At 41.2% G+C, this 13,435-nt stretch overlaps 1 protein-coding gene across 1 annotated transcript in view; it reads right to left on the bottom strand.

The window, feature by feature from the left end:
• The window catches only part of lamb4 (laminin, beta 4), a 53,049-nt gene that overhangs the window by 18,831 nt on the left and 20,783 nt on the right, over positions 1-13,435 (bottom strand). The window contains exons 2-5 of the mRNA XM_062389553.1: positions 3,823-3,883; positions 3,300-3,457; positions 2,781-2,916; positions 1,411-1,484 (exon numbers count right to left, since the gene is read on the bottom strand). Coding sequence (XP_062245537.1) covers positions 1,411-1,484; positions 2,781-2,916; positions 3,300-3,457; positions 3,823-3,883 — 429 coding nt within the window. The remainder of the gene's footprint in view (positions 1-1,410; positions 1,485-2,780; positions 2,917-3,299; positions 3,458-3,822; positions 3,884-13,435) is intronic.

The following is a 13,435-nucleotide window of genomic DNA, read 5'->3' as shown; positions in this document are numbered from 1 at the left end:
GTAAACAGTGAGTAAATATATACTGGTTTTCTATATTTATTGCTTTTCTTATGTATGTTGTATTTATTGTGTTTTTATGTTTCTATGTTCATTGTATCCACCAATAACCAGAGCAAATTCCTTGTAGGTGTAAACCTACTTGGCAAAAAAATACTTCTGATTCTGATTCTGATTAACAAACAATAGAACTATAAATGCAGATAGTAAATATCACCTCACTCAATCCAAAATCCCTATTTATTAAAGATCTGATTACTGATAACCAGATCGATTTACTATGTCTAACAGAAACCTGGGTGCGGTAGGGTGAATATGTAAGTTTAAATTAAGCGTTGCCCCCCCTCCACACACACGGCCATACTAATACTCATATTCCTCTAAGCACAGGCGGAGGTGGGGGGTTGCAGCAATCTCTAAATCGGACTTATCTATCAACCCTCGACTGAAAGGTAGTTATAACTCATTTGAAAACTGTACAGTCAGCCTCATACATCCAAGCCTGACATCACACAAACCAGTTCATCTACCTATCATATTGTCCGCCTGCACTTTACTCTAAAGTTTTTATCTGATTTCTCTGAATTTCTTTCTGAGCTTATTTTCAGGACAGATAAAATCATTATAGTCTGTGATTTCAAAATTGATTTAAATTTTGCCTCAGTTCAGCATTTAATTGATTTCAGGCAGACACCTCACGTTAAAATGTGTATTGCAATAGTAGAACAGGTTAGTGTTTGGTGTCTAGGCTTGACTTAGTCACTCTCCCAGATATGATCACATGATGTGAAAAGCAGATATGATGTGAAAAGCAGCCACTTCTAACCCCCCTACAGGTGGATTCTGGGGAAGTAGAGCAACTGACAGCAACACTGACGCAGCAGCAGTGGGAGCAAAGGGATTGATGGGACATTTTTTCTGCTAAAATAGACCAATATGGTGGGTGTGTACTATAGATGATTGTGCACACTGAGGTTTGTCACATGATTGGCTGCCTTAACTAGCTCACAAGGATCGCTCCATTAATAGAACCAACATGTGAAAAACCCACTCACTTTTTAATTCACACACTTGATCTTGTTCTGACATTAAAATGTAAAAATATTTCCAGAGAACCTTCTTCTGCCGAACATTTTTTAATTAAATTTGAATTTTGTAATGGAAAATGATATAATCATATTCTTCTAAGTATTATCTCTGCTTATGCATGCAGAGATAACCCTAACCCATATCATGTTTGACAAGATGACCGTACAATATGTGACCTGCCAAGATGTCCGTTGGTGCCTCATGGCAGATTTATCATTACCTTTATCAACCAGATTTACTAGGTACTGGTCTCTGAGAGATACTGGGAATCACTGTCTCCTCCAATCACATCAGGTGAGTGTGTGTGTGTCAGTGTGTGCTTACCTTGAAGGTGAGAACCAGGTGGCTGAACTGGAACACGGTCTCCAGATTGAACTGGATACTGACATGATGAACACCTGCCAACATATGTTTGAATAAATATTTAGTTGGGGCGTTCCTGGAACACGGAAAATGTAGAATGTTTTTTACGGTAGCTCCGCAGGAATGTGTTGATCTATAACTTTATTAATTTCTTAAGTCTGTCCACTGTTAATTTCTGGTACGAGTTTGGACTGCTTTCACTATATTTCACATTGTTGGGGCCAAAGCTAAATAAATTGCCAGATTTGTCTGGGTTAGGGTTATTACATTATCTTGTTTTGGGAGGAGACTTCAATTGTCCTTTCACTAGCATCGATTTCTTTTTGGTGGTCAACAGGCTGGTTATAACCGTCTCTAGCTATAATTATGATCCAATTGTCTTATCAGACCAGGCTTCAGGATAAATTTTCTTTCTTTTCTCAGGCAAATTATTCAAGATTTTTGAGCGATGGTCCCTGTCTGTCTGTTGCTGCTAGAATCAACACTATCAAGATTAACATTTTCTATATTAAGATTAAGATGCATTTATTAGTCCCAAAAACATGCACAGACACACTCATGCAGGTAGCATGGAGTTTTGGACAGATCAATCCAGGTTCGTCTTTTTGTTGTTTCTCCGTGGAGCCGAACCAGAGACGAACCAGAGACCTTCTCTGCCCATAGTCCAAGTTTCTGCCACTAGACCACCGCCTCTCAGATACCAAAGCATTGGGTGGAATGGCGCTAACGAACATTTTGTTCTATTATTGGGTAACAAACATTGGAAACAGAAAAAAAATGTAATTGTGGTCTTAAAATTTGTTTTAAATTTAGATGCCATTCTGGATTACAGACACTCTTTATATGCCACCATTAGAGGAAAATCATATCTTTCCCTCATCATCAATGAACAGTGCCATTTCTATCTGTGCTAAGTTAGATACACAAACTGTGAGGGACCTATATGAGGATGATGTTTTTCCATCTTTTCAACACCTAGTTGACTAATTTTCACTCCCTTAAGGACAGTTTTTCAGGTACCTCCAAAATCGCAATTTTATCTGCTGTTCATTTCCAAATTTCACTGGCCTCCTCTTTTTGGAACTTCCCCCATGGGGTGATCTCTATTATTATTTTTTTTCAAACATACAGAACCTCTATTCTGACTAGGGTCTGTTTGTGAATCTATTTTTTGTTAACTGGCAATAATAATAACAAGAATTGGATGAGTTACTCTAATTATTTCTAAATGTGAAAATCAATAAACACAGTAAAAAAATAAATAAAGGTTTAGTTGATTGACTCATGACATCCTACTGGTCACAAGAGGTTTATCTCATTTCTCAACTCACCGTTCTCAGACTGCCACCATTTTGTTTTTCTTTCAAGGTCAAAGGTTGTGATAATGTTCTCGATGCGGTGGCTGTTTGGGTTGCTATAGCGATTATACGGCAGACGTGAGTCACATGTGAAACATTTATTTTCCTCCTAATGGATGAAAAGATATTCAACATCATGATTATTGTCATCTTCATCATCAACTTCTAGAAGAAGGGACGGAGTGAAGGAGAAGAGACATAGTGGAGAATGTCGTAATGAGGAGGAGAAGTGGAAATGCTCCTCAGGGCGAAGAGAGAGAAGTAGAAGAGAAAAACATCAAATGACAGATCTGAACATGTTTCAATATAAATTTCAAACATGAGCCAGAAACCTGTCAGAGAGAAAAAAAAAAGATCCTTCACTGACACTGTGTTTATTTTACATTATACATCAAATGCTATTATATACATATCCTTATTTATTGTATTGTATATATCATATTAAGTTTATCATATCATATCACCTAGCCCTAACCCACAGCGACTTCTGACCTCCAAGTATCCGATGATGCAGTAGTTCTGCGCTCCATCCAGACCACAGGTTGATGAGGCTGAGAGCTGAGCAGCTCGACCCACCATCAGGTCCCCCAGCTGAGGACTACACAAGCTGCCAGGACACGGGAGGTCCTGGAGGTCCTGGAGCTGACTCACTGGAAGAAAAACTACAGAGACAGATAGATTTATTTAAACTCTACAATAACAACAAGAAGAATTTACAAGTTAGATATGAATGAGTGGCGACAAAGTGGTGCAGTGGGTAGCACTGTTCCCGGTTCGAATCCGTTTTTGAGTTCACATGTTCTGTGTTTGTGTGTTTTCTCTTCGTCCCACAGTCCAACACAATCACAGGTGTGGTGGACAGATCACCTGTCCAGGTTTTGACCCCGCCTCTCACCCAATGTCATCCGGAATTTGCTCTAACCCCCCCCCCCCCCATGAGCCTCAAGATCATAAGTGGAATAGATGATGAATGGATGAATGGTGATAAATGAGATGATGATGCAATTAAACTCACTGATGAAGATGAAGATCATGTTGATCATGTTTCTCTGATAGACTCTGATCAATGATGGATTCTGAAAGAGAAGAAAACATGTTCATCACGTCTCAGGTTCAGAAACACGTGATGATACACATGAATTGAAGTGTACCAAGAAGAAATCAAACATTCTATGAAGGGTTAAGGTTCGAGTCACTACATCCACTGCTTTCAAGAATGAGACTGTAGCACCTACAGTGTCAAAAACCTCCATTAGCAGGGATGTAGGAACAACATGGGTTAGAGTTATGGATCGGAAAATATCCAACAGTAAAACAAAATGTGTAAGTTTAAACATACACATAAGACAATCAAGATTTAGAAGTTATCTCTAAAACTACAGATTAAAAATTGCTAAACCATGTATTTTGGGGTTTGGGTTAATACTGACGCGTATCTCAGCCAAGAACGTGATACACAAAGTAATCAAACATTCTATGAATAATTCATAAGTCCCACAAAGATCGCAGATTACTTTAAATTTAGATTTAATGATCATCCTAAATGTGCGCAGATAATAAATTTATCTGCGCATTTTAATTCATCAAACAGAGCTAATTGCCACCCAGCACAGCACAGAGACAGTCTTGGTTAAATTCACTAATGAGCTTCTAATAGCTTCAGATGTTTGTGTCTGTCCTCGTCCTTTAGATCTCAGTGCAGCGTTCGACACTATTGACCATCACATTTTACTACAGAGACTAAAACAGTTTATTGGAGGTCAGAGAACTGCCTTAAACTGGTTTTCACCAAAGTTAACCATGTTGTTCCACAGGGCTCTGTGCTCGGCCCAATTTTATTTTCATTATATATGCTTCCACTAGGAAACATTATCAGGACACACTCGGTAAATTTCCACTGCTATGTGGATGAAACCCACTTATACTTGTCAATAAAACCAGAACATTGTAATCAATTAACTAAACTTCTTTTAAGGAGATCAAAACCTGGATGAAAATGTTCTCTTATTGAACTCATATAAAACAGAGGTTATAATACCTATAATATATAATATATTATCTAATGAAGAAGCTGCTCTAGACTATATCATCCCTTCTTCCAATGAAACAGTCAGGAACTTGGGAGTGATCTTCGATCGGATTTGACCTTTACTTCCCACATAAAACAAATTTCTATAACCTCCTTCTTTCACTTGCATAATATTCAGTCAGACATATCCTTTCTCAAAAAGATGCAGAAAAAACGAGTCCATGCCTTTGTTACATCCAGACTGGATTATTGTAATTCCTTATTATCAGGCTCCAGCAGTAAGTCGTTAAAGACTCAACAGCTTGTCCAAAATGCCGCAGCACGTGTCCTGACGAGAACCAGGAAAAGAGAGCACATTTCTCCTGTGTTAGCTTCATAACACTGGCTTCCGGTTACATTTAGAATTTAAAATCCTCCTCCTAACCTACATTAATAACATGGCAGCATCATACCTAAAATAGATATTAGTACCATATCACCACTAGAGCCTTGAGATCCCATAATTCAGGCTGTTTCCCTAAAGTCTCTAAAAGTAGAGGAGGAGCCACAGCTTTCAGCATCAAGCTCTTCTCCTGTAGAATAAGCTCACCATCTGACGTTTAAGAGTAGAAACCTTCCTTAATGATAAAGCTTATAATTAGAGCCGGTCCAGGTTTGTCTTAAACCTGATCTTAGTTCTTTCTAGAAGGTCGGGGGACACATGACACACAGAGCTTCTCTTCCCAGCTTCTCCATCCTCTTCCCACACACTCACCTGATCAGAGATCGTGATGGGCTCCTCTAGAACATGTTGGAGTCTTCTGATGTATAAACAGATGCTCAAATATAGGCAACAGGATCATAATGTTTCTAAATTGCAGGTGTTCTATCACTGATGAAAATATTTTAATAAAACGAAAATACATTTATATTAAATCCGGTGGATCAATTTTGAATTGATCCTGAACCAGGACATAAACAACTAAATCCTCTTGTTAAATCTTTCTTCTGCACTGATCATCCATTCAAACAGCAGTACAGTGGTTACTCCCTGAAGGGACTGATGATCTTTGAGTGGAATGTTTGAGCCTCAGCAGTAATTATGGGAATCAACTGAACTTCTACATAAAGAACAAACTGTTCCAACATGATTATCAGAGAAAAAGGGTTAGGGTTAAAATCCTGAAAAGAGCTGCGTAAATCTGCCTATTGCTTTCATGCACCTTGAACAGATCAACACACTTATATTCAGTGTCTTCCTTCATTAAAAAATTGCAGGCTTTGGGTTAGATGGTTACCAACACTCACACCATCAGCTCCACATCTTACTCTGATCTTTTCCAGTATCTTCAATTGACCTCAGACTGGAGCAACAGCTCCTGGTTCCAGCCTGATTATAATTTATATCGGGCTGATACCCAGGCACAGCTTCAGCTTGTATCCTCTGCTGCTCTCCACGTTCACTCGTTTAGGTCACACTATTACCACAGTCCTAGTGATACTGTAGCACCTGATGTGTCACTATGAATTTCTCATTCATGCTGCAGAGACGGAGATTCTGCTTTCTATCGTAGGTGCACTTTGTTTTAAAGAAGAAAATGCTGCGGTAGAACATGACTAACTGTTGTCACAAAAACAGCACACAATAAAAGCATCCACAAACTAGCTAACATTAACACGAAAAATACATATTGTTTTTCAATAGAGACGATTTAAAGTTTTTTATGTATTTAATTTTCCGACTGTTTTACATTTCTCACAGAATGTTCATATAATGATACATTTAGATCTAGAGCAAGTGGATGTAGAGTTAGTTGATGTGTTTGTAGATGTACAGTTGGTACATGTAAAAAATGTACAGTTTTTAGTTGAATTGTTTGTAGATGTAGAGTTGTTAGCTGTAGTAATTGCTGTAAATGTAATGCTATTGCGTTTATGTATTTTTTATCTTACACATATTAGATGTTATACTAAAGAAAAGTGAGTAAAGGGGAACTCACCTGCTGCAGCTTCACTGACATAAAGAACAGATCTGAACAAGTATTGACTGAACACACCTGAGAAGATAAGAAAAGTGATCACCTGAGGCTATACCTGTCAATCACAGTAAGCGAGAGAAAGAGGGAGGGAGGTTCTAGATGGAGCGAGAGGAAGAGACGAAGAAAGAGACAGACATGGGTGGGGTGGAGAGAGAGAGAGAGAGAGAGAGAGAGACACAGAGTGAAAAAGAAGGAGGGGAGAGAGAGAAGGAGAGGTGTGTTGCAGAGAGAGACAGGGGGGGGGGGTGTGAAGAGAGAGGCAGGGGGGGAAAGACAGAGAAAGATTGCCAGAAAGGAAGGGAAAAAAGAGAGGTCGGAGCAAAGAAAGGGATAGAGAGAGTGAAAGGGTCTAACGACCAATTCCAAGAAGTGGGAGGGGTTATGTTTAGGATTAGGGATGAAAGCACATTGGAGAAGGAGATATTCTTGAATAACTTTTTTTGTGAAAATCGGAGAGACTTTGAAAGTGGTTTTGTCTTGGGTCCTACGGATCGATTGGTACCATCCCCGAGCTTCTACGACCTTCGGAAGGGGTCGAACGATAAAAAAAAAAAAACAATCCGAGGAGATATTCTTGAATAACTTTTTTTGTGAATGTCGGAGAGAGTTGGAAAGTGCATCTGTCTATACTAAATTGGGTCGTCCTGCGGATCGATTGGTACCATCCCCAAGCCCCTATGACCTTCGGAAAGGGTCTAACAAGCAAATTCCAAGAAGTGGGAGGGGTTATGGTTAGGATTAGGGATGAAAGCACATTGGAGAAGGAAAAAAGTTATTCTTGAATAACTTTTTTTGTGAAGGTCGTAGAGACTTGGAAAGTGGTTTCGTCTGAACTAATTTGGGTACTGCGGATCGATTGGTACCATGAGCTTCTACGACCTTGGGAAGTGGTTAGGGTTAGGTTTAGAAAATATATCTCGATGACTCCCCCCGCTTCATCTGACGACTGGGCAGTTTGGTCTGGGGAGTCAAAGGCAATGCAGTGGCCCACGCACGTCATCTATACTCCCCCTTCTCACATATCCCCTTTGCCGAATTGTTTTTTTTTTTTAAATTGCATTGGTTTGTTTAATTTTAACGTCGTTGGTTGGACTATTTTTTTCTATATGCACTATTTAGATTTCCTAGTTTTATGGAACACATCATCAGTAGTGGAACTCAGGGTCATTGGATGTTAGGGTTAGGTGAGGGGAAAATGAACCCGCCTCCTTTAAAAAGGTGGCGGGGAAGTGCACGGTCCTTCACTCCAGGGTGCTACCTGGTCCAATTTATTTTTCAACCAACTACAATAGCAATATTATATGAATCCAGATCACAAGCTCCAGGTACGTATTTTTTTGGGATGCCTTGTCCTCTACTGTAACCATTTTTATCCTAGTTGGGTGGGGTATTGCAGGGAATAATTTGCCTTCTTTTGAGGTCTTTCTTCCTGTCTGTTTATGCTCTTCCAAATTAAAACTGACGAAACCAACTGGTGTGGAGTATTCAATTGTGTCTAGATTGCATACACTGTGTCCATCGACTTTAGACCGTTCGTCATTTAGATCCCTGCTTCGAGTAGTTGGGTAAAGTATTTCCAGGATTTTTTGCCTTGCTCAGGGGTCCAAGGTTAGGTTTAGGTAAGGGGCCCTGTGGTTAGGGTTAGGATAGAGGGTCCCTGGTTAGGGTTAGGGTTAGGGTTAGGGTTAGGGTTAGGTTTGGGTTAGGATTGGGGTTCAGGGTTCAGGGTTTTGATTTTTTTTGCACTGGCCTACTGACCTGTTTTGTGAAATCTGGTTTGGAAGTTTAGGTTAGGGTGAATCCAGGAGGTTATTTCATAAGATGGTCGTGGTCAGGTTGGTAGAGCACAACCTCCACCATCCCGGGGACCAGGGTTCGATCCCCAGGCAGAGTGCATCAGCAGGGACCATGGGGCAGAGAAAGAGGCGGGTCAGGATGCTCCCCGGGCCTGTCGCAACTGGATGGGATTGTCATTAAGGCCCGTAGGCACAATGGTGTTCATTTTATGAATCCACAGTTTTTCCGCCCGCTTTCTCTGCCCAACAGTCCATTGGTCGTTAGTCTCCAAACCTGATATTATTAAGTTATTGGTGGGGTGTTGTTGAAAATGGTTGACCAGGTGGGTGGTTAATTTGCCTTCCCCAATGTTGTAGAGATGTTGCCTGAGTCGGATGAGGATAGAATGTTTGGTTTCGCCGATATAGTGTTTATTGCAGGTGGTGCATGTAATAATGTATACTACGTTGCTGGTGTTTAATGTAAATGAGCCTAATGTAGGGAATGCCGTATTGCTATGGGGGTTTGAAATGAATTTTCTGTGTCTGTAGTGTGTGTGGTATTGTGTTTGTGTTGATGGTTTGTTGTCTGAGTATTTTGATTTTATTAATAGGCTATGAAGGTTCTTATTTTTCCTGTATGAAGATATGGTGGTATGATTATGGAAAGCCGGATGTATTGTTTGGGTATGGGTAAAGTTCCGTTTGATGGTATTATGTAATCCGGTGATTCTATTAGAGAAGGTAGATATAAATGGTATTAAAACGGGGTTGAGGTCAGGGTTATTGGGCCGGTGAATGATGGTGGTCCCGGAGGGGTTAGGTTTAGGATTTGGGTCATGGTTAGCGTTGGGAGGGTTGGGGTTAGGGTTAGGCTTGGGAGAGTTGGGGTTAGGGTTAGGTTTGGGGAAGGGTTGGTTAGGGTTAGGGTTAGGTTTGGGAACGCTGGGGTTAGGGTTAGGGTTAGGGTTAGGGTTAGGATAGGGGAAATTGATCCGCCTCCTTTTAAAGGTGGCGGAAGGTGCGCTGTCCTTCCTCCAGGGGGCTACCTGGTCCCTATTGCGATGGTAGGGACGACCTTGTCGTTTCCCATATACCACCGTCGTCCAACCTCTGTCAATTTGGTCATAAAAGGTCATGTTTGTGTTGTGTGAATTTCTAATATAAGTCTGTGTCGCCTTTGTTATTTATATATAATGAATTATAATTTTTAATATAGTTGTAGTTGTTTTCTATTTATTAAGGAGATATTTATAATAAATTTTGTATATAAAATGTCCAATTTATGAAATAAAATCAAAAACTTCAAAAAATAAAAAAAGTGAAAATAAAAATCAAAAATGAAAAACACGTGACCGAGTCACTCGTGTTAACGTGCCACCTGACGACGTTTCGACCCTCTTGGGTCTTCTTCAGGTCAAAAAGGCACGTATGATGGGATGAAATGGCTACCAGTTCTGAGCAGTGAGGTCTTTCCCCTACGAAGATCAGAGCAACAGTGAGGAGACGGAGGGCTCCTCTATATATAGGCTGGCCCTCAGACTCCTCCCCCCTGTTGATTCTAATGTGAGCTTCACTTCTTGTGGCTGTGAATCATCCTGATACCGTGTATCTATGGATTTTTAAACTTGTTAGGGTTAGGGTTAGGGTTAGGGTTAGGGTTAGGTTAGGGGAAATTAATCCCACTCCGTAGAGGAGGAAAGTGCACGGTCCTTCACACCAGGGGGCTCCCTGGTCCCCATATGTCACAGGTCCTGTGCTCACACACTAATACACTAGTTACTACACGCTATGATTATAGATACGTGGACTATTCAAACGAACTATTTACAAATGTACATAATTGAGGCTTAGGTCTCTCCGCTCGTCCGAGGGAGGGTTCGTTGCTTAGTCAGGTAAGTATAAGGTAAGTCAAATTTAGCTTTAGTCTGGCCCTGTCGCGACGTTTCGAAATCTTTTGTTTCTTCTTCAGGCAAGGGCAGGTAAGTATGTCAGTTTGAATTAAGTCATGTCATCCCAGTGGTGGTGTCAGTCTGAGACTGCTGGGACATCCCACCCACTTTTATACCCCATCTAGCTCCTCCTCTTTGCAGAATTTCCCATTTCTGAATTTGCCAGTTCCTTTGGCATCACAGTTTTACCTTTTTCACGAAACAATCCAATATGATTTCTTGTGTGGCTTCAATTAATAGCTCCAGTCAAATCTATTATAGGCCCATACTACACCTAGTTGGGTGGGGTCTTTCAGGGAATATTTGCCTTTTTCTGGTCATTCATCCTGTTTTTACTCTCCAATTAAAGCTAAATCAAACCAACTGGTGTGGAGTCTTCGTATAATCCTCACAATAAAGTTCTTGGGTGAAGTTAATACAGATAAAATGCCCTGCTTAGGGTTTAAAGGTTAGGTTCAGGCAAGGGGTCACCTGGTTAGGGTTAGGGTAGAGGGTCCCTGATTAGGGATATCATGACTCTATTCTCAAATTAGAGTTGAACGTCTGACTAAGAGTCATGAAAGCACAAGACTACTGGACTGAGGACCAGGAAGCGAGAACCTGGTGGAGGCACTGGCCGGTTAGGTTAGGGGAAATTAATCCCACTCCGTAGAGGAGGAAAGTGCACGGTCCTTCACACCAGGGGGCTCCCTGGTCCCCATATGTCACAGGTCCTGTGCTCACACACTAATACACTAGTTACTACACGCTATGATTATAGATACGTGGACTATTCAAACGAACTATTTACAAATGTACATAATTGAGGCTTAGGTCTCTCCGCTCGTCCGAGGGAGGGTTCGTTGCTTAGTCAGGTAAGTATAAGGTAAGTCAAATTTAGCTTTAGTCTGGCCCTGTCGCGACGTTTCGAAATCTTTTGTTTCTTCTTCAGGCAAGGGCAGGTAAGTATGTCAGTTTGAATTAAGTCATGTCATCCCAGTGGTGGTGTCAGTCTGAGACTGCTGGGACATCCCACCCACTTTTATACCCCATCTAGCTCCTCCTCTTTGCAGAATTTCCCATTTCTGAATTTGCCAGTTCCTTTGGCATCACAGTTTTACCTTTTTCACGAAACAATCCAATATGATTTCTTGTGTGGCTTCAATTAATAGCTCCAGTCAAATCTATTATAGGCCCATACTACACCTAGTTGGGTGGGGTCTTTCAGGGAATATTTGCCTTTTTCTGGTCATTCATCCTGTTTTTACTCTCCAATTAAAGCTAAATCAAACCAACTGGTGTGGAGTCTTCGTATAATCCTCACAATAAAGTTCTTGGGTGAAGTTAATACAGATAAAATGCCCTGCTTAGGGTTTAAAGGTTAGGTTCAGGCAAGGGGTCACCTGGTTAGGGTTAGGGTAGAGGGTCCCTGATTAGGGATATCATGACTCTATTCTCAAATTAGAGTTGAACGTCTGACTAAGAGTCATGAAAGCACAAGACTACTGGACTGAGGACCAGGAAGCGAGAACCTGGTGGAGGCACTGGCCGGTTAGGTTAGGGGAAATTAATCCCACTCCGTAGAGGAGGAAAGTGCACGGTCCTTCACACCAGGGGGCTCCCTGGTCCCCATATGTCACAGGTCCTGTGCTCACACACTAATACACTAGTTACTACACGCTATGATTATAGATACGTGGACTATTCAAACGAACTATTTACAAATGTACATAATTGAGGCTTAGGTCTCTCCGCTCGTCCGAGGGAGGGTTCGTTGCTTAGTCAGGTAAGTATAAGGTAAGTCAAATTTAGCTTTAGTCTGGCCCTGTCGCGACGTTTCGAAATCTTTTGTTTCTTCTTCAGGCAAGGGCAGGTAAGTATGTCAGTTTGAATTAAGTCATGTCATCCCAGTGGTGGTGTCAGTCTGAGACTGCTGGGACATCCCACCCACTTTTATACCCCATCTAGCTCCTCCTCTTTGCAGAATTTCCCATTTCTGAATTTGCCAGTTCCTTTGGCATCACAGTTTTACCTTTTTCACGAAACAATCCAATATGATTTCTTGTGTGGCTTCAATTAATAGCTCCAGTCAAATCTATTATAGGCCCATACTACACCTAGTTGGGTGGGGTCTTTCAGGGAATATTTGCCTTTTTCTGGTCATTCATCCTGTTTTTACTCTCCAATTAAAGCTAAATCAAACCAACTGGTGTGGAGTCTTCGTATAATCCTCACAATAAAGTTCTTGGGTGAAGTTAATACAGATAAAATGCCCTGCTTAGGGTTTAAAGGTTAGGTTCAGGCAAGGGGTCACCTGGTTAGGGTTAGGGTAGAGGGTCCCTGATTAGGGATATCATGACTCTATTCTCAAATTAGAGTTGAACGTCTGACTAAGAGTCATGAAAGCACAAGACTACTGGACTGAGGACCAGGAAGCGAGAACCTGGTGGAGGCACTGGCCGGTTAGGTTAGGGGAAATTAATCCCACTCCGTAGAGGAGGAAAGTGCACGGTCCTTCACACCAGGGGGCTCCCTGGTCCCCATATGTCACAGGTCCTGTGCTCACACACTAATACACTAGTTACTACACGCTATGATTATAGATACGTGGACTATTCAAACGAACTATTTACAAATGTACATAATTGAGGCTTAGGTCTCTCCGCTCGTCCGAGGGAGGGTTCGTTGCTTAGTCAGGTAAGTATAAGGTAAGTCAAATTTAGCTTTAGTCTGGCCCTGTCGCGACGTTTCGAAATCTTTTGTTTCTTCTTCAGGCAAGGGCAGGTAAGTATGTCAGTTTGAATTAAGTCATGTCATCCCAGTGGTGGTGTCAGTCTGAGACTGCTGGGACATCCCACCCACTTTTATACCCCAT

Source organism: Platichthys flesus, chromosome 6 (assembly GCF_949316205.1).
Source record: "Platichthys flesus chromosome 6, fPlaFle2.1, whole genome shotgun sequence".
Taxonomy (NCBI): Eukaryota; Metazoa; Chordata; class Actinopteri; order Pleuronectiformes; family Pleuronectidae; genus Platichthys; species Platichthys flesus.
This window is presented reverse-complemented; position numbering and strand designations above follow the sequence as displayed.